This window comes from Homalodisca vitripennis, chromosome 2 (assembly GCF_021130785.1).
Source record: "Homalodisca vitripennis isolate AUS2020 chromosome 2, UT_GWSS_2.1, whole genome shotgun sequence".
Taxonomy (NCBI): domain Eukaryota; kingdom Metazoa; phylum Arthropoda; class Insecta; order Hemiptera; family Cicadellidae; genus Homalodisca; species Homalodisca vitripennis.
Genome location: NC_060208.1, coordinates 101015342 through 101036273, shown reverse-complemented (window position 1 = coordinate 101036273; position 20932 = coordinate 101015342). Strand labels below are relative to the sequence as shown.

The following is a 20932-nucleotide window of genomic DNA, read 5'->3' as shown; positions in this document are numbered from 1 at the left end:
GTGACCAAATGACCTATTGTAACTGAACAAAATATTTTTTTTAGTTTACGAGTGAGTTATATAAACATAATCAGTTAATATATAAATTAACTGTTAATATAAGTCAGTTAATATAAATTATATAAACAGTTAATAAACACATCATTATCATTTAAATAAAAATTATGTGTTATGATGGAACTTGCTAGATTTACTACCTGCTAGACTTACAAAAACAAATAACAACATATTTTGCATGAAAAATAGATTGTTTAACAAATTGCCACAATCCGCTCACACCGTCACTGTTAATAAATTCAAATACTGCTTGAAAAAATGGTTGAAGGAACAAGTTTTCTACAAGGTTGATGACTATCTAGCTACTGATTATGGTAAATTTAAGGACATCTTTTACTAATCTTGAATTGGAAGCTGAATTCAGATTAGATAATTAAATGTATGTATTTTTATAAATGTTGATGTAATGTATATAGGCTATTCATTGTTGATCATTGTTTTAAATTTTATTAGTTTATTTTTTTTATGTTGTTAACTGTTGTCTAATTATTTATTTGTAAATATATGTCTTTTAGTCTATTAATAATTTACGTTTTTAATGTTAAAGAATTAATATGTAGTTTATATAGTGTTATAACTATTTATAATGTTAAATGTTTGTTTTAGTTTTCACTTAAATATAGTGGTTATATAGTATGTCTCTAAATCTATTAATAATTTATGTTTTTAATGCTAAAACTATTACAGTGTAGTGTATATAGTGTTGTAACTATTTATTATGTTATTCTATATTTATTTTAATTTTCACTGAAATATAGTAGTTACAAACAGAATTCAACAAACAATGATAAAGTAAATTGTGTCATATTACTATTGACGAAATCTATTGCATCACTGTATGTTTAATGATGAATAAAATCTTGAATCTTGTAAAATATTTATCATTATACCCTATATTTTCAGTTTGAATTACATTATAATAATTTTATTAGTAAAAAATACTTATGCAATTATACTTTAACATGCGATTGAAAATAGGGGAGGGGGATGCCGTCACTGATATCTGGGACCAGGGCCCGTAATCGTAATGTGGGGGCCATGCACGTATGGAGTACCTACGATTGACAACATGAAAGATAAAATCTGTCAATCAAGTATACCATATCTGAAGTGATTACTGTTGACTGCATGATAAAAAGCCTCATAGACCAAGAAAAACATCATGGGTAACTGCTGTTGGCAGAAAGCTTTCCAGATCAAGAACCATGACCTATATGATTAAAACTACGAGTTAAAAACATGAATGAATTAGACAAAGCCCATTAGATAAAACATAAGTACATGACTACTAGTTATCTGTCTGAAGATAAAGATTTCTAAAAAATGAAGTCCAGTAAGTAGTTTGAATACTACACCTTTAGTCAACAACATAAACAATAATGATTTTAAGTACCTTTTATTTAATAATATTACATTGTCTAATCAAAAGTTAATAGTATTTTAAATTCTACTTAGGATTAAATATTATACTGTTTATTAAATATAAAAAACAAAGACAAAATTTTACAGTTTTCTAAGTTACACAGGAGAGTGAACTTCTACTAAGATGTTTGAGTTATCAAAGTTTTCGAGACAAACAATCCAAAGAGATCTGCATAACTTATGTTTAAAACTTAATAATGTGGACAGGGATTGCTTAGTAGACTTGTTAAGGCTTACTTTTTGTTTTAGGATATGTATCTTAATCACTGAACTTGTGCAAAATCCTATACCAAAAAAATTTCATTCACACGTTACAGTTCTACAATAATGCTTAATCAGATACAAAATAGACAGTACTTGGATAGTTGGATTCATTATTAAAATATCATTCCATAACCATTTTTTCATAAAGAGTATGGACTTTCACTAGTTCAGACAAAGAAGTACCTGTCCTCAATTTTACAAGATTTCTTACTACCTCAAAATGTCCATTTGCAACAGCGGCAGCTATCAAAGTTTTGCCCTCACTGTTGGTGCAATTGAGAAATACATTGAGCAGATGATAGTTTTCTTTGTCAACTACCTGCATAAAAAGTTTCAAAATTTCAATATATCCCTTGGAGGCAAAGAAGAAGGCCTGTTCTATATTCTCCAGCAGATTATTGACACCTTCTGAGCCAGGTATTGTTTCTACTGAATTGTAACTAGCCCCATTCTCCAGCAGGATCTGACAGCACTTCAGATCTCCTGCTTCCACCGCTATCTGGATAGGTCTCATTCCTTGATCATCAACCGAGTCCACCTCCGTTGTCCAGTTGACCAGAACATGCAGAACGTTGTAAAAGCCACTTCGGGTAGCAAAATGAATCGGAAATCGGACACTGTCGGAATGCCCTTTTATTTCAGCTCCATGTGTCAGAGCACTAAAAACTTGGATATAATTGTTAGTTTCGATCCCTTTGAGAAAATTTAACTGTTGTTTGATAGCTTTCTTTGTCTCCTCAGTGTGCTGAAGAACAGAACTATCTCCTGGCACTATGAGCTCGCTCAACAAATGAATATCGTCATCAGAAACTAAACACCCTAAGCGCCAAAAACACCTTACAACAAATATGTTTCTATAAATGACAGCCAGTTGATAACAGGACAATCCATCCTTGTGTTTTTGAAAATATTCAGATCCATTGTCAGTGAACAGATTGAAGGAATGAAATTTATCTTGAGGTAGTAAAACATGAATATTTGCTCCGTTTTTTATCAGAAGTTTGGTGATGTCTGAACGCTGCAGCTTGATGGCTAGCATGAGAGGATGAAGTTCTCTTGGGAATACCTCATTAATTGGTGTCACTCCTGCGTCAAGCAGCCCCTTGCATGAACTGATGGAGCCCTCCTCAATTGCCTTGTTAAGGGCACTAGTGAACGTTAATGAAGCGGAGCATTTCTTCTCCAATCTGTAACACTATTTTCTGTGAGGATGCATCATAAATTTTATTGTCATCCATTAAAATTTATACATATTTAAGGAACTGACAAATTTTTATACAGAATCACTGTTCATGAAAAGTGATAACTAAAAATATTATCCTCAGTAGATTCCTAATGGTTGTTGCAGCATGATATGGTAAGAACAGATGTGACTTGGCATTAACAGTAAAGACCGACGTTGCACAATGCAACTCAGATGCAGGTTAACAGCACTGACACAATAATTCATACCAAATCAATGCACACACTACTTCACGAATCATGAACAAGTGCAACACAAGCGAATACATAACTTAACGTATGACATATCACAGACAGACAAAAGGACATTATTTGAAATATGAATGATCTTAATATAACTGAACATGTCATATTATTCCATTGAATTTAACCGTTTGTTATTTGATCTGCAGCAATTAACTTTCAGCCTAAACACTGGTCGCTTGACACTAGATTAATGTTTGGTTTACAACTAGTAGTTGTTTTTTTTTTTTTATCAAACTAAACACATAGTTTACCGGTTCTATTATTATTAATATTAATTTTTTTTTTATTTATTTTATTCTTATTATAATAGTGATAGATTATTCCATGGTAAAATAGATAAATATACCATCAATTTGTCAAAAATTGCAAAAGTGCTGAAGGCTTTGCCTACAAATTTTTGTTCATAATTATATATTATTTAAAGTGGAAGCTTGTAAAAAAACCTTTCCTTACAAGTTATCCCAATTGATGTTGTACAAAATAATGTCTAATCTTTTTAGAATGGTTTTCTTATGAAATACATTGTATAAAAGTAATAAAAGTGTAGAAATTACATAAGTTTGTATGTAAAAACAGACACAACAAAAAGCACTCAGACAAAAATTTCTCATTCTTAATTCAGTATGAAACAGTGTCCAGTGTTTATTTTAAACACTTCTTTAAATAAATAAATAAATATTTTATCAAACATTTATATTTTCTTACGTTTTATAAGAAATAAGCAAAAGATTACCATTATTCTATAAACAAGTAAAGCATGCAGTTTTATTTCAAAACCAAATTGATTTAGGGAAAACAGGTTCCAGATAATGAGAATCCAAAGTGTTAAGGAAATAGTTTTAAGCACAAAAAGGTGGTAAAATATTCAATTTATATTTAATTAACCTGAATGACATCAATCCTGTCCACTCCTAATAATATACTCTGAAAAGGCGAAGCAGGGATGGGGAGCATTATCTGACCATTAAAGATTACTAATTGTTTGTTGTGTGGACAATTTACAACAATTGTACGCAATGCTTACAATTGCATTCTGCTTATGGATACAGAATATTTAAATTAAGAAAATTATACCTTATTATTTTATAACACATTGTTTGCACAATTGCCCATCATTTCTTATTATATACTTCAGACATAATTCATGTAGTAAAAGATTATCCTTGCTGCAAAAAGTTTAGGGCTAAAAGTTTTACAATGAGCTAAATGGTTCTGGCAATAAAATTATGAATTTTTCATGGAGCCTGGAAAATTGTTGACACCCAATTGCAAAGATAGGCGTCATAAACTAGTATCCTGTTCTGCTTGTATTATCTATGAATCTATTTTCTTAATTATGAATCTCTTTAACTCTGATGATGTTTTGAAAAAAAGATTGTGGATTAATTATTGTGAATTTGTAGTATCCAAGCATTCATGCTTTATAATAGGTTAACCCAGTGAAGTAAACATCCTTACTGGCACCTTCTACTGACTGAATGCTGAGTCACACATTGGTTATGGGTGTACATTTGACATTGCAATAGTTCTACCTCATATTGTTGAAATGTCTTCATTAGTTCTAAGTAGTTTATTTTCTAAGAGTGGCTAACCTTGTTTTGCTATTTGTAGTAATCTGGTAATGTTTATTTATTACGAGACAAATTGTATACATTGCATCATAAAATGGATTGTGAAAACCAGCATAATTCTGCAATTCTGAAGTTGATAACCTTTTGCCCTGTGAGTGATTGATATTCAAATGGAAGGACTTCTTTTTTTTAGTTGTAGAGTTATAGAAATTATCTTATTTTAAAGATATGATTAATACACATCCAAAAATGCTCTTAACTATAGATATGGCAAAAGACCCTTAACAGGTCTTTCCTAGAAACGTCGATCAACTCATTTGGTGTAGATCAAGTAGCTGTGAAAGTGCGATGGAAACAAAGTTTGTATTTTACCGATAAAAGCATTATTATTATTGTTGCCTAATCCTTTAAAGTATACAGCAATTGAAAGCCTATGAGTTGTTTTTGATGTTTAGATGTCTTTGATTTTCATAAATCCTGTTTCTAGTTACCAATGTATAGGATTTTCCCAGTCTGTGAATTTATTAACTTCTGTGCAATGGAGATTGTTATTTGTAAGCAAATCATTGAATTTTTTGTTCATGAGTTTTCAATCATACTGCGCAAAGTGTGATCATACACAAGTTAATAATAATACTTCAGAATGGGAAATCCTTGTAGATCAAGTGATATTCTAATAGAATCTAATGTGACTAACTTTGATGAGTCTGAAATTGTCGTATGTTGGTTTTCTTTGTTTCTATGTTAATTCTGAAGTAAGAAAATCTTCCTTCCTGCCAAAAAAAGCATATTATCTAAAATTAAGAACTATTAAGCATGAAAAACATTGCCAAACACATCACCAAGTCGGATAATAAGTCAAAGGCAATATGGGAAATTATAAACTCAGAAAAGCTCAAGACTCAAGAAAACGAACAGATGGATAATTGCCTAATGCGCATAGAAATACACAATAAAATCGAAGAAGACCCTTTAAAAATTGCACCTGAATCAATTCTTTTCTAAAATCGCAGAAACGCTAGAAGAAAACCGTTAACAGCTCCAAAACCTAACCTTTCCCTCTGAGCACAGAATACAAAATTTTAACCACCCTCATATGGAATTCACACCAACAAACAAAGAGGAAGTTCTAAAAATCATACAGTCCCTAAAGTCAAAATTATCCTACGGAGTAGATGAAATCCCATCAAAGGCTGTCAAACACTGTGCAAAACAATTAGCAGGAACACTTGTAAGCATAATTAACAAATCGTTTAGCCTTGGTTAATTTCCTTCTGCACTGAAACTTTCAAAAATCTACTCTAAACACAAAAAAGGAGCCACAACGAAACCAGTAAATTTTTTTTGACCGATCACACTTATCTCCACTTTTTCAAAGATAATTGAAAAAATAGCCCTTTCAAGAATGCTTAAGCATCTGGAACAACACAATCTTATAGCCAAGTTGAATTTGTCACTGACCAACTTGAGAATCACAAACATGTCTCAGCAATTCTGTTTGACTATAGTAAGGCTTTCGATTGACCCAGCAGGGATCACTTCTGGCTGGTTTATACCTACCAGTTGAACCCACCACTGGGTACAGCAAAAACCGATGTACCACTTCAATCTGGGCAACCTTATGGATGTCCTGTAGCGGCACATCACTAACCGCAAATGTTGAGATTCTGGGGTTCATGGGCAATTCGATAGGTCTAGTCTACTGTGGGAGATGACTGTTGGAGTTGGTGGGGTTTGTTCCCTAACCTCAGAGGTTCTTGTTAACATCAACTAGGGTGTGCCACCCCCTGCCTACTTTGACTGGAGAGGCTGGTTCAGAGCTGGATTCCTCCCCTTCTTCCGGGGAGACATGACTTTGAGATGTAGTGCCCTAATTCTTCCTCATGGATCTCAATAGGAGGCGGCCCTTACTCCCTAACCTTGCCTATCCTGAATATCCTGTCACTCCGGAAGCAGTGCAAAGGTTCTTACAGGACTAAGTAGAATTTATAAGCTTCTTGTCCTAAGAGAACAAAAAAAAAAAAAAAAAAAAAAACCTATCTTGGACAAAGCACACTGACATCTTAACAAAAAAACTCAGTACTGGAAGGAATATTTGCAGTACATCGGATAAAATGGATAGGTGGCCTAGACGTAGCACAGACAGCCTACTATGCATTGGTTGAATCGCACATAAGGTATGGCCTGACAGCATGGGGTGGGACATCTGAGGCAAATCTCACCAAAGTTCTTGTTCTGCAGAAAAGATGATTAGGGCGCTTGCAAACCTAACCCAAAAGACAGTTGCAGAGAGGCTTAAAAGTCACTTGGAATTTTAACTGTTGTCACTCTTTACATCCATGCAGTAATCATTTACACAGAAGAAGCAGACTTTCCAAGAGGCAGGGATTTTCACTTGTACAGAACCCGAAGAGTTAATGACTATCATCTACCTACTCATCATACGACTCAATAAACCAAGAAACCCTCCTACATGGGATGTAAACTGTTCAACATGCTGCCACCAACACTGAAAGACCTAGAAGGGACAGAACTCAAGATTCTAAAAAACTAAAAAAATGGAGAGACCTGTCTACACCATTAAAGAATACCTGGACATGGTCAAGACTAACACATTGTAAAGCAAGAAACTATTTAGTTATGTATGTTATTAATTTATTTATTTATTTTGTTGACGCCAATACAGATCTTGATGATACATAAATAAAGATGATTGACTATTGACTTTAAACTGTTCTATATCAGCTAGAGTCATAAAAATGTAAAAAATAACATTATATTCATAGAAGTCAATTTTATTATTGGTTATTTCGTTGTTTTGAAAATGGGTAAAGATTTAACACCTTGCGCTTTTCTCTATAAATATAGAAATTGCTACCATTTCTTTTCTGAACCCCATATATATTTTTGTGCTCACAACTAAATTTCCTATACTTTTGCTACTTTGGTTTTTTGAACAACCTTACTGACATTACTTCTATGTAATGTATTTTTTCACAAGTCAAATAATAGATGCAGTATATGCTGTAAAAATATGTTTATATCTGCTTCAAACTTATGTTGTTTTAATCTCTTTCTTAACAAAAAACTAACACTTTATACATACACTAAATACAAGGATTTATATAATTTATAAAGGACTCTACTTATATAATTATATATAATTTACTTATTTACTTATATAATTTGTAAAATCTACAAAAAATGAGTCCATCATCTGACTAGAGCTTATCAGAAATATCTGTAAAAAAGACAGTGTCTAAGTACAAGTTCCGTGACTAGGCAACAGACTAGAAAATCATCTCAAATCAAATTTTGTAAATAAAAACTCATTTTACCAGGTTCATATACAAGATTTGGGCAGGTAGTGTGAAAAGTCACACAAAAATTAGCTGTTTTTTTCGTTTGGAGAAACAATAATATGTTAATTATTTGCTAACGAAAATTACTTTTGTTTTGTTTGTACTGTAGAACCTTGATACATCAAACCTCAAGAGAAATATAAAACTGTGATAAATCCAGAATTTCAATATAATGATGTTGGATGTAGCAAGGATGTTTGGGATAGACTTCAGTATAAAGAGGTCTATAACAACTACAGGAATGATGTAGGCTTGATTATGAATACTTTATAGGGAAATGTATATAAATAAATTATAACAAGTATTGTATATAAATTTAAATTTATTAGTTTTAATGAAACATACAGTAATACAGTGTAAATTCAGAACACAGTAACATACAAACAAATCGAGGTTTGAGTGGTAAACCACCATAAACCAGTGATAAACCACTAGGAACAACAGAAAACGAAGGAGTCTCAGTGTGTTCAAGTCTCAACATGAACATACGGTATTTTACTTCAGTCCGTTGCACTAATAAACTGAAACATGGACAAACAGACAGACAGACACACACACACAGTGAAAATTTGAAATTGATATTAAGGAGAACAGGCATTAAAGCCAAACCTACAACCACTGAGCAGCGATATGACATCATTAATAAGCAACTTGCTGACATTGTGTAGTGCAAGGTTTGCACTTGGGGAGTTAGGGAGAACAGGCATTAAAGCCAAACCTACAACCACTGAGCAGCGAGATGACATCATTAATAAGCAGCTTGCTGACATTGTGTAGTGCAAGGTTTGCACTTGGGGAGTTAAGGAGAACAGGCATTAAAGCCAACCCCAGTGTGGATAAGTTGTGTTAAAGACAATGACATTTAATTTTTGCTTTTTTTATACAACCTAATATGAACCAAGATTATCTGCAACAATGATTGTCTTGTCTTTTAATAAATTGTGCAAGTTTTTGGCTGCTGCCTACCTTGATCTTAGGCCTGGCAAGCAAATAAGAAATGTAACTAATAACACAGATCAGCGATACTATAAAGTATTATTGTAGTTAGAAAATCAGACTTATTAAAAAGAATAAGATCTTTAACCCTAAAACTCTGAAACTGATAGTTGATTTTTCTCTAACTTGCAGGCTGTTTTGGGGAGATTTACAGATTTATTTTTACAAAATGTGTAAAAAATTTGTGTAAAGAAAATAATGTAAACCTATGTATATTTGGATTCATTTTGTTCACAATGAACAAAAGAATACTGTGATGTATAATGAACATCATTAAATATATAACATTTCCTTTACAAGGCTTAAAAATTGGTTGTAAAAAATTGGTGATGAATACCTAAGAAAAGACAATATTTTGAATATATCAAAAATTTCTAGATAGCCAAAATATTCCAAAGATACATTTTGTCATGTAACTTAGCTAATATGATCTGATATTATCTAAATCACTGGGTGAAACAGTTAATGTAAGAAACTTAACCCACCTTACACCATGTTCTTGGCTAGGGGACGATGGCTGTTCGTTTACTGGTCTAGTGGTCACTTTGACTTCTATGTGCTGACCTTTAAACTTTGTCCCATTTAACTCGCTGAGCACGAGTTCTACATCAGGGCAGATGAGACACTGGTAAACAATTTTACTACATGATGATTACAATCACACCAATATACTGAATGTAAATAACTTAAATAATAAGTAGTATTAAAAAGTAAACTGGTAAACATAAAATTATGCGCTATAACTCAAGTCCTAACATCCCAATTTTCCATGTTATTAATATTATTCAATCCCTCATAGGCCTGAATAAAATGAGGCCAATCATATTGTACAAAATTAAACTTGATTGGTCTTAAAAGAAAATAGTTTTAATTTCAAAATAAAGTGTCCTTAGTGAGTAATAACAATTTGTATCATATTTGCTTAGTTTCAAAATACTAATTCAAAAATAAAATATTTGTTGAATATAAAATGTTTGTCTTGCTAAATAAGAGATATAACACAAAAACTAATTATTAAATGGAATACTTCTTGTGAGGAATAAATACTTAAATACTTTTCATGAAAGCCAGCTCTATGATAGTAATTATAAGCAAGTGTTGTCTATCCAAAATTTATTTTAGACATTTTGATGTCAGGTAAACTGTCAAGATAAGATTAAAATGGATAGTTTAACATTAAATATTAATAAAATTTTAAATAGTTAAATTCTACCCCAGGGTTGTAAATTTTTTTTCATTTACGAAGTTTAACCCTCCGACTCCCATTCAACAGATATGCGTTGTTCATTTTTGTTCCTTAAACCCTAATCAACAGATATCCGTTGATTTGGCACACAACCCACCCGCCCACTTAATTTAATTTGTTAAAATACATAACAATCTAGTATCAACTTGATTCATATACCATTGGAAAGGTAAAGAGTTGCCAAACACAAACCTGATTTTTTAATTTTTCTATGACAGCTGTGTATTGTGTAATTTTAGAATGATGTTGCTATTTTCGTTTTTGCAGAAAAAATAGTTTTACTCACTTTTTTGTTTTTTTAAGACGTGTCATAACAAAATATTACTATATATGCATAATGTGTGTGTCTGTGTTTAGTGTAGTATATATAAACTAATGTATACAAAATTTATAACCCTCAGGTTATTATAAAATTTAACAAACCCCAAAACATTATTAGAATAACTGTTTTTATCCCTTTTTTGAAAAATGTTATAACAATTTTGGTTTCTACTAACCATAATAAGTAAAAACAGGTTTTCTCAAAATATTTATTATTAAAGTGTTATATCGTTTATTGTAAAAAAATGATACCAAATATAGTTATGTTACAGTTTATAACAATGTGTAAACATTTGTACAAATTTATGTGTTTTTGATCTCAAAACCTACAACTAAATTCGATACGTTTAGGCTATCTTGGAATTTGAAATTTATACACAACTAGGCATATTCCTCCCCCTTTTACATGAAAAAAATTCCCCCACTCACCATAAAAAATTCAAACCTAGTAGTTATCATCATTGTATTATACTATTTATTGTGAAAAATATGATACCAAATACAGTTAGGTTTGCAGTAAAAAACAATTTTTTACAGATTTTGGAAAGAACTGTGCAAAACTGGGAAAAACAGCTTGGCGTTTAAGGAAAAGGTACTTTTGTGTTAAATGGAGGCCACCTATTTATGTCTTTTAACATTGCTTTGTTATCAAATTTAAAAATTTACATCTTCTTACAATTATTTATCTGCCGCCACTGACTGCCAGAACTGGGAGATATCGGAGAGGAGCGCGTCTGTGGCAGTGTTTCAGTCATTCAAAGTCAATGGCCAGCGCTCCAGGTAAATTATCTTACATTCCTAGATAAGATTACTCAGATAGCTAGTCACTCACAACCTGTCTGTCTTACTCGCTGTGTCGCTTGCTTGTACTCGGCCTAGTTATTTATATTTTAGTGATTTGAGTTGAAAATTATTTTTCTTGCCGCAAAATGTCTGATTTTGTTTCGATTTGGAGCCTTCCAAGAAGTGAAGAGGAAGCAGTGTCGTTTCTGCAAAGTAAAGGATGTTTACCATCGTCAAAAGTTTGTGTGAATGAACATGATATGAAATTGTATTTTACGAATAAAAACCCATTTTGGCAATGCAACACTAGACCGTGCCGGAAAAAAGTTGGACTTCGTGTTGACACATGGTTTTCAAATAGCAGACTTCCATTTGTGACAATTGTTCGGTTCTTGTATTGCTGGTGCGAAGAACTTCAGTTTCTTGGTATGATAGACAATTAAACATGGGTGGGAACGCAACAATGGACTGGAACAATTATATGAGGGAAGTGTGTTCTTTTTCAGTTAAACAGAAAAATGAAGGGAAGATTGGTGTTGATAGATGTACTGTTGAGATAGACGAGAGTATGTTTACAAAATGTAAAAGCAACGCTGGCCGGATATTGCCTCTACAATGGGTATTCGGTTGTTTGTGCCGTGAAACTGGAGGGTGTTTTTGTTGTCAGTTCCGAACAGGAGCACTAAGACATTGTTTGAACAAATACAATTGCACGTCGAACCAGGTTCAACTATTATATCTGATTGCTGGAAAGGTTATGACACAAAGGAACTTGATCACGTGGGATATACCCATTTGAAGGTGAATCACAGATACAATTTTGTGGATCCAGAGACAGGGGCAAACACTAAGCGAGTTGAGAGGATGTGAGGGTCGGCGAAGTCGCAGAATAAAAAAACATCGTGGAACAGCTCGTCACCATCTGAAATCGTACTTGGCGGAGTACATGTGGCGATGAACGGCAGGTAACAATCAGTTCGATGCGCTTCTCTCCGACATTGCCCAGTTCTGGCGGTCACAGGTGCCAGATAAATAACTGTAAGTGGCTATAACTTTTTGTATTTGTTAATAAAGCATTCTACTTTGTGTTTATATTGTAATTTTACTTTCTTCACCAATGTCAAAAGACATAAATCCGTTTAACACAAAAGTACCAAGGATAATACTAAGGGCAGTCGGAGGGTTATTTTAATACAATGTGACTTCCATTAACAGTTTGACATAAAAAAAGAACTCCTGATAAATATTGCATGGTACTGAAAAGATGCTTTGTAACAAAAGTTATGAAGCACCTGCCTACTAATCAATTTTATACATAGTTTTAACTTGGGATAATTGAAACATTGGACATATTTTCCATTGTAAAGGCACTTGAAAAGAGACCAAATACAGTCCTACATGAATCTTATGCAAACACTGTTAGTCCTTTGATCTTATGAACTCAGAAACATACTTAAACCATAAATTCCCCAACCCTTCATTTTAATGTTTGAGGCTCAAAACAAAAATTGTGGAAATATAAGCCAAGTATAATTTATTTACCATACTCTGTATTATTTTCTTGAATCCAATACAATTGTAGACTTTTAAAAATTAAAAATTATTGTTGACTATAACCCAAAAGTTGAGTAATTTTTAAACATGAAATATTTAAAAATATACTGATGTAGAATGCCTCATTAAACTTATTCTCTTCATATATTCCAATATAACCTCAATTTTTAAAAAATTAATAATATTTACATGCTTGTTAAATGTAAAACATTTACAAAATACTTGTGATGTCAAGTTAGAAACAGGTTATGTAGAACACCAAGCTAAGGCTGCCCTGTGAAGCAGACAGGGTTTCCCCTAGACTCATGAATAAGATACTTTATGACCAAGATGCTTATTAGCAAAACCATTTAATATATGAATGTAAATCATAGAACCTGGTTTCTTTGTTCATTTAAACTATTAAATCCATTAACTTTCTTCACTAAACGAGTAGGTGAAAATTTAACTACAGTACAAACATAACATTAAGTATGTGATGATAACTTACCACAAACACATGTTCATAATCAAAAGAACATTTCTTAACCTTCCCATACTTCTGAAATAGTTCTTCAATTTCCCTTATACTTATTTTTGGTGGTACGTTTCTAACAAGAAAATTCGTTGAAGATGGTCCATCTGCATCTTGGCTGACACCCTTGATTGACCTTCTCGAGTTTGTTGCGTTTATCTCTGGTTTGCTGTGAACAGAACAAAGATCACAAATTATGTATAAATATTTTAATAGTGCTACATAAAAATCATGTGTATACTACCCCTAACCTCAGTGACGTAGCTAGGCAGAGTGGCACCCCCCCTCTCACCGCATTGGTTGATTTCATTAGTATCATTACCAAAATAATAATTTTGATCAATATCTACGATACATGTCTAGACTAACGTCTGGTTTGTTATTTGTTAGTACAGGTGAGATCAGTGTGGATTTTCAGTTTCAGTTTCGATGGTAGGTAGGTTGAAACTTATTTCATTAAACTCACTAACAAAACTGAAAGTTTATTTTTTTCCCTACACTTTCATTGTTTTTATTTATAGATACATAAAATTAAAAAATTAAATTATTTTTATTTTCTGACGTTTTTGCTTTTTTTTATCCTGCTCCTTCCTTGCTTTCTGTACTCTGCATCACTAGGTTTTTCAGACATTGCTTAATTATTTTAATTTTTTAGAAACTCGGATCAATAATTTTAACTCGTCTGTTAGGAATAGTACAGTTAAAACTTATCTTTGCTGCAACAATTGTATTATTAAATCACAACTTTCGAGAAGAGCAGCAAACATAACGAGTGACCAATATGTACTGAGAAGGAACTAAGAAGGGAACAATGAATAGAAAGGGGTGGGGAGGGGTGGGAAGTAGTAAAGTTACAACATGAAACAATGCCACACACACACACTGCAGTCTGTGAATAAACTTGATAGGCACCGGTGTGTGGTGCGGTGGTAGTTCGGTAAACAATTTGCCTGTTTTAGTTGTGAAGGCTACCTTATAATTGTTACCTTTTTATTGTTGTAACAAGTAAGATCTTGGATTTTTTTGGGTTTAGTTACATGAAACAGTTTTATAGAACATTATAATGAAAATAGTATTATATATAAAAGAGTAACATAATGAAATCGGACTTCATTTTTACTAATTTTATTAACATTTCCTCATTTTTCATCACTCTGGGTCATGCCCCTTGGCCTGTTGCATGTAATTTACGCCATTGCCTCACCTAATTGACCCATGTTTAATTAATGCTATTGGCCAGAGTAAGGTGTAAGTTTTAGAATGCACTGTATAAAAGACATTTTTGCTATACAACACAATATCTTGTATACTGTTCCAGCTGAGATATTGGACATTGGTCAACATGTCGGGCTAATAAACGAAGGGTCACACTGGACCTTTACTGGAGTACTTACCTCATCTAATAAGACCATTATTAATTGATGCTGTTTGGTAGAAAAAGGTGAAAGTTTTTGAATGTACTGTGTAAAAGGAGTTTTGTACACACACCAAGTATTGCATAACAGTCTTCACTAAGGCTGCATGGAAAATCTCAAACCTATAGCTCATTCTCGAAATGTCCTGAGGTCGATAGACAGACAGACATCATACAGAAAATAAATATTTAAATCTCCCCACAAAAAAGAAATATTGTAAGCCTATTAAAATATAGGCTTCAACGACGCTCAGCCAAATACCATGGTTAGACATCCACCAACATAGAACTTATTGATGACTATACAGAAATGAATTTCATGAAAAATGTAGTCTAAAGATGGAATTTTTCTCAATACATCTTGCCAAATGATATATTCACAAATTTGTTCATTGAGTTAGGTTTCATAACAGTGAATAAATAAAAAAGTTCTGGTGTGGTAGAGAGGGTAGTACAATGCAGAAGTGTTCTAAAATCAGATCTTGTCAATAACTTCTAACATTGACTTTTGGATCCTTCTGAGAAGACAAACTTTCCAATGCAGTAGTTGTGCCTGTTTAAATCCCTCAACATATTTGCCACCTAGCGGCTAACACTGAAAACACACGCTATTAGTGACCAACGAGCAGCGTCAAGCGGAGTGTCGTAGAACCACACATGTTATCACACCTATGCACATGCATGCGTACTTGCTCATAGCTTTTGTAGTAACTGGCCTTGTTACAATAAAAATGTAACCCAAATTTGGAAGGATATAACTTATTATTATTGATGCTATAAATTTTTTATGCAAAAAACAACATACTGGCATGTTATTATTGTATATTATTATACTACATATATTGGAAACTAGGCGTCGGAGACTCATGTTCATAAGGTTAAATTTGTTTGCCTTTATCTAAGCAATATTGTGATATATCTTTGTCGTAAGAGTTTTGGGACATTCTGTATACACAAAACAATGCTACAAATCTTCAGTCAGTGTGGGTAAACTACTTTTCATTATGTGACATTAGATTATCCCATGGTATTAATTGGCGGTAAAAGTTTATTTATATTCCTGGTGTTACTCTAGATGTCTCATTTCAAAGTTACAATTATGCACATTCAAACATTTTTAGATATTGTATGAACAATACAGCAGAGTCATTACGATACATCCTTTTCCAAAACGCAAATAATTAAAAATTGTATATGAATACTGTAACTCTGTTGAAAATTACACAGTACAATATAAATATGGGCTGATAACAGTTGAAAGGCTTAAAGATTTATTTCTGACACTCGTTTATTCATTTTTAGCCTATTTTGACAGAATAATAATACTTAGCTTTAAAAGAATAGTATATTTCATACCTATTTTTCCCCAAAAAGTACATGATTTAAAATAGGATTTTTAAAATATTTCAAGAATTGATAATTACTAAATATAAATAAGGCATGGTAATAGGTTCATTTTCAAAGGAATACAAAATAAGGTTATATAATGCTTTTTCTGCAATAAATCTTATTATTTTGTATTTATGTCCATTCAGGTAATGCTTTGAGTAATGTAATATACCAGACTGAATTAAATATACAAATGTGACTTAATATTGAAATTGTTCTGATTTTATTTTTTATTTTTTTGTAGTTGAATAAAACTCTATAAAATTAACAAATTTAATGTTTAAAATGTGAAGTCATCGTAATTGTATTTATTTGCATTCAATTATGTTTTCTTAATGTATTAATAGTTTAGAACATTTTGACTAATTCCATAAGATTTTCATACCTTAATCTAATTATAATGTAATAAAAATATATATGTTAACACATTGAGTACTGTCTGAAAATTATTAATATTTAAAAATATAGGTAAATCTATTAATTTGGATTAAGTGATTAGTTACTTTCCCTACAATAAACATATTTTATATGTTTATCCAAATCCATAATAGTTCAAATCAATGTACTTAATCCATCAGCAGTCACAGTGTAAAAACTGTGGTATTCTTTGTTTGAAGGTTATTTTTGACGATGGGATTGTGAAGGAAACAGGATCTTTCCGGACATTTGCCATCGTTCAGTGAAACAAGAAATCAGTAACACTACGTTTCAAGATCTGCAACTTCGACTTCCACTGACAAACTCCGAACATCTGCTGGCCTTTCTTACAGGGTCATGAATTTTGCAGGTAGGTAAGGGGTTAGGGGAGGGAGGGGCTGATGGGCGAAGTGATTGTTACGACCTGGCGGTGGGTACCAAGTAAAACTGGGTATATGACTATTCACACCCATCTCGTAGGGATGATATATCTAGAAGGATCTATAATCATGGCTTTCATCCTATTGTTTTTTTTTTTTACCACCTGAATAATGTACACTTCTTACATGTTAAGATCTCATATGGTTGAACACAGCTTGTTAACAAATAAGTTTATTTTACAATTTTCTTGTTGCAATCATAGTTACTCCTAAAGACCAATGTCTTAATAGAGAAATACTTGCTAATGCTCAGTCAAACCTAATGGAGTGACATGCACCTCATCAAATTCAGTGTTGCTATGTGAAAATGAAGCTTTATGCAAAATTTACAGTCAATAAGTCAGTTAGTTTAAAAAAAAATGTTGTATAGACGGACAGACAAAAATTAAATTTTTCCATCCCCACGGTAATAGGCTTCTACTAACACTCAGGCAATAAGTATTTACCATGTACTAGAGCGTAATGTATACCTCATAAGGTATTGAACTTCAAGGATCCATGAGACCGAATCAGCGCTTTTCTCGCATTTGATGTAGTACCAATAAGAAACTTCGTGAGAACTCCTCTAACCCCCCCCCCCCCCGCGACATCCTTGTGTTTAGGTAGATCAACTGACACTAAAATTTAGTGATTTAGAGATGAACAGACACACAATCAAACAGAAAAGAAATTTTTACATTCTGCAGAACAAAAAAAATCATGTGAGCTTACTGAGTGATAGGCTTAATTGATGGTCAGTGAAATTCAATGGTTGGACACACACCATCAGAGAACACATTCTTGTCTATGTACAAATGAGATTTGCAATCTTCAAAGTGGACAGATGAAATCTTTCTCAAGATATCTTGCCAAATGATATATTCACATTTTCATTCAAGTTAGGTTTAATAGCAGTATTTCAATAAAAGTTCCTGTTAGTTAGTGAGGATACTACAACATAAGAGTCTGTGAAAGTCAAATGTTGTCACCAACTTTTGACACTGACTCCAGTTTATGATATTTTTTTTACACTGTGAATATGTCACTTGTTAAAATCTCATATGATTGTGCACATTTCGTTTACATATTTATTCATTCAGCTATTTGCTTTTTCTATCTAGGTAACCTATAAAATCAAAGTGGAAATATTCACTAATACTCGGTAAAATCCCATGAAGTGATTTGGAACTCAGTGTTCTTCATATATAAATAAAGCTTATTGAATAATTTCAAGTCTATAGGTCACAGTTTGTTTATGAGATATTGTGCAGGCAGTATGTTTCTTTGAAGAATGTTACACATAGATTGGTATAGCACTAAAGTAAGAATATGACAAACATATACTTAATTCTGCTTAAAGAGTGTGGAAATGTACTTTTGCCACGTAGATAGCTATTTAAAAAAATACATTTCCATATCCTTTTCCAAAGTAGAACTAACCGACACAAGAAAGATGTACTCACTGTTCCGGACTTGGTCTACTTGGTTTAAATATACGCTGGCCAGCTTTGTGTATAGACTCCTTTCTATCAACCATGTTGGCATTCACATCCTATAAAAACCCATGTTATCACCACAACTGACAAATATTAGTGATTAAATAGGATATATGGCAAGAGTGTAGTAAAAGCATTATAAAATATTCAAGAGGAGTTGGAAATGAAACAAGTATAAAATAAATTCAAGAATTACTTGTGCTATTTGTTCCACATGCTATAGCACATAGTTCCATTAATTTAGGATCAACTAGACTAACCGTAACTTTGGTATAAATATTCCAGAAAAAATAATAAATGAATACAATGTTTAAAATCCTCTTAATAGAATATTTGTAAACATTTATAATTTTAAAGCAATAAGATTATTCTTTGTTTGAAGGTTATTTTTGACGGTGGAAGGATTGTGAAGGAAACAGGATTTTTCTGGACATTTGCCATCGTTCAGTGAAACAAGAAATCAGTAACACTACGTTTCGAGATCTGCAATCTGATCTCTTCTTCAGGTAAAGAACTAACTTAATACAAAATTACAAACTAGGTTACAATAAACAAATCTTACCAAAGCGTTGTGGCACGCCGAGGTCAGGAATCACAATCACCATGTTATTTGTCAATTTCACTAACTCTATAACCATGCACTTAATAAAAAACTATACAAAACACTAATCATTATGACTGAACTACGGAATACAGGTCACAATACATCTTCATTCATCTACTAACCACCTATGACTGGCCAGAGGGCACTAGCCAATGGTAATCTTCACGGCAGACAAAAACAAGATGGCGGAAATAAAAAGGAAGGGGGATAGGAATGGGACCTTTCGTTATTATTGGTTCATGCGAGATGAACTTCTTAAAACCATATTGTGACTCCGCATTGGTTTATTACAAATATCTGATCCGTTTGATACTTTTGGTTTTCTTAAAAAGATATTATTGATGTACTTGTGGTAGCACTTACTTATTTAATTTTAACCCAAGGACTGTTGACTGAAACCCCTGTTGTCTTCAGGTTTCTAAAATTACACTCATTCATAAAAAAAGGAGACATACAAAAATCCAGAAAGCTATCGTCCCATTAAAATTGTACCTATTTTAAGTTAAATTATTGAATCTTGCCTAGTACCACAATGTCAATCATAATTTTTTTTAACTGTCCAGAGTTACTTATCTTTTTAGGAAGTTGAAGTATTGTGTGAATCTGGAGGTTCTTGTCATGATATACTTTGGTCTTTTTCATACTCATTTAAACTACGGTATACACCTATGTAGTAATTCAAGCTCAGCTAAAAGAGTCTTTGTTTGGCAAAAGAAGGTTCTTAGAATAATAAGTGAATTATCCAAGTTAAACTCTTACAGAACAACTTTTCATACAGTGTGTAGTTTGGAACCGAAACTTTGCATGTGGTCTATAGATATGTGTGGCACAAACGAGTGCCACTTGGTTTCTGGCTATGCAGATGTACCGGCTAATTTATTGTTTGGAGTTGGTAGCACTGCTTTCAGTCTTGTCACCTTTCCAGTCAGATGTAGGCTACAAGTCCATGAGTAGAATTGACAGAAGCGACCAGATGATCAGCTATTACTCAACGCCCAGAAAATCTTTACGATGGAAAATAAAGTATTCTTCCATCTTATGGATAGCCTGTACCTGTACCAGAAGCTTTGCTCTGAAGACAGTAAAATTACTTACTTGCTCTTCAGAGACTCAATAATAGAGAGTTATCTCAAAATGCAGCCAATTCCTTGAGCAATTGCTGTGAAACAACCTAAAGAGCAACCCTCAACTGAGCAACCCCTTTTTTCAAGTATCTTCCTTGACACTTGAAAAAAGACTCTGATACCTGCATTGCAGAATGACCAAAAAAGAGGAGAAAATTACCTTCTACGTTCGTAGTGTAAGTAAAGACAGCAAAGAGAAAAAATATGGACTATGAATTCCAAATTGCTTTAGAGAGTGGTATGAACGCTAAATGAAAAAGGACTGAAAAAGGACATAATTTGTGTTTATAACATGTTGTTATATTTTATCAGTAATTTCTTTTATACATTTTTTAATGTTAAAAAAATACTGTTTCACTCTAAAAAGCTGAAAAATCAAGGTTTTAAATTTTCTGAGTGCTGAGGGTACATTTTTTAAAGAAATCGGAAAATGACATGAAAATAAGGATAACTGCTATTGGTGACTTGAAGAAACTGGGACTAGGCATTAG

At 32.6% G+C, this 20932-nt stretch overlaps 1 protein-coding gene across 2 annotated transcripts in view; it reads right to left on the bottom strand.

Annotated features, from left to right (window-relative positions):
- Positions 1-572: 572 nt before the first annotated feature.
- LOC124354452 (ankyrin-1-like) overlaps positions 573-20932 on the bottom strand; it is a 59351-nt gene continuing 38991 nt past the window's right edge. For both annotated transcript variants that reach the window (XM_046804908.1, XM_046804907.1), the window contains exons 3-6: positions 18681-18769; positions 13555-13747; positions 9646-9785; positions 573-2930 (exon numbers count right to left, since the gene is read on the bottom strand). In XM_046804908.1, coding sequence (XP_046660864.1) covers positions 1865-2930; positions 9646-9785; positions 13555-13747; positions 18681-18769 — 1488 coding nt within the window. In that variant the 3' untranslated portion in view covers positions 573-1864. The remainder of the gene's footprint in view (positions 2931-9645; positions 9786-13554; positions 13748-18680; positions 18770-20932) is intronic.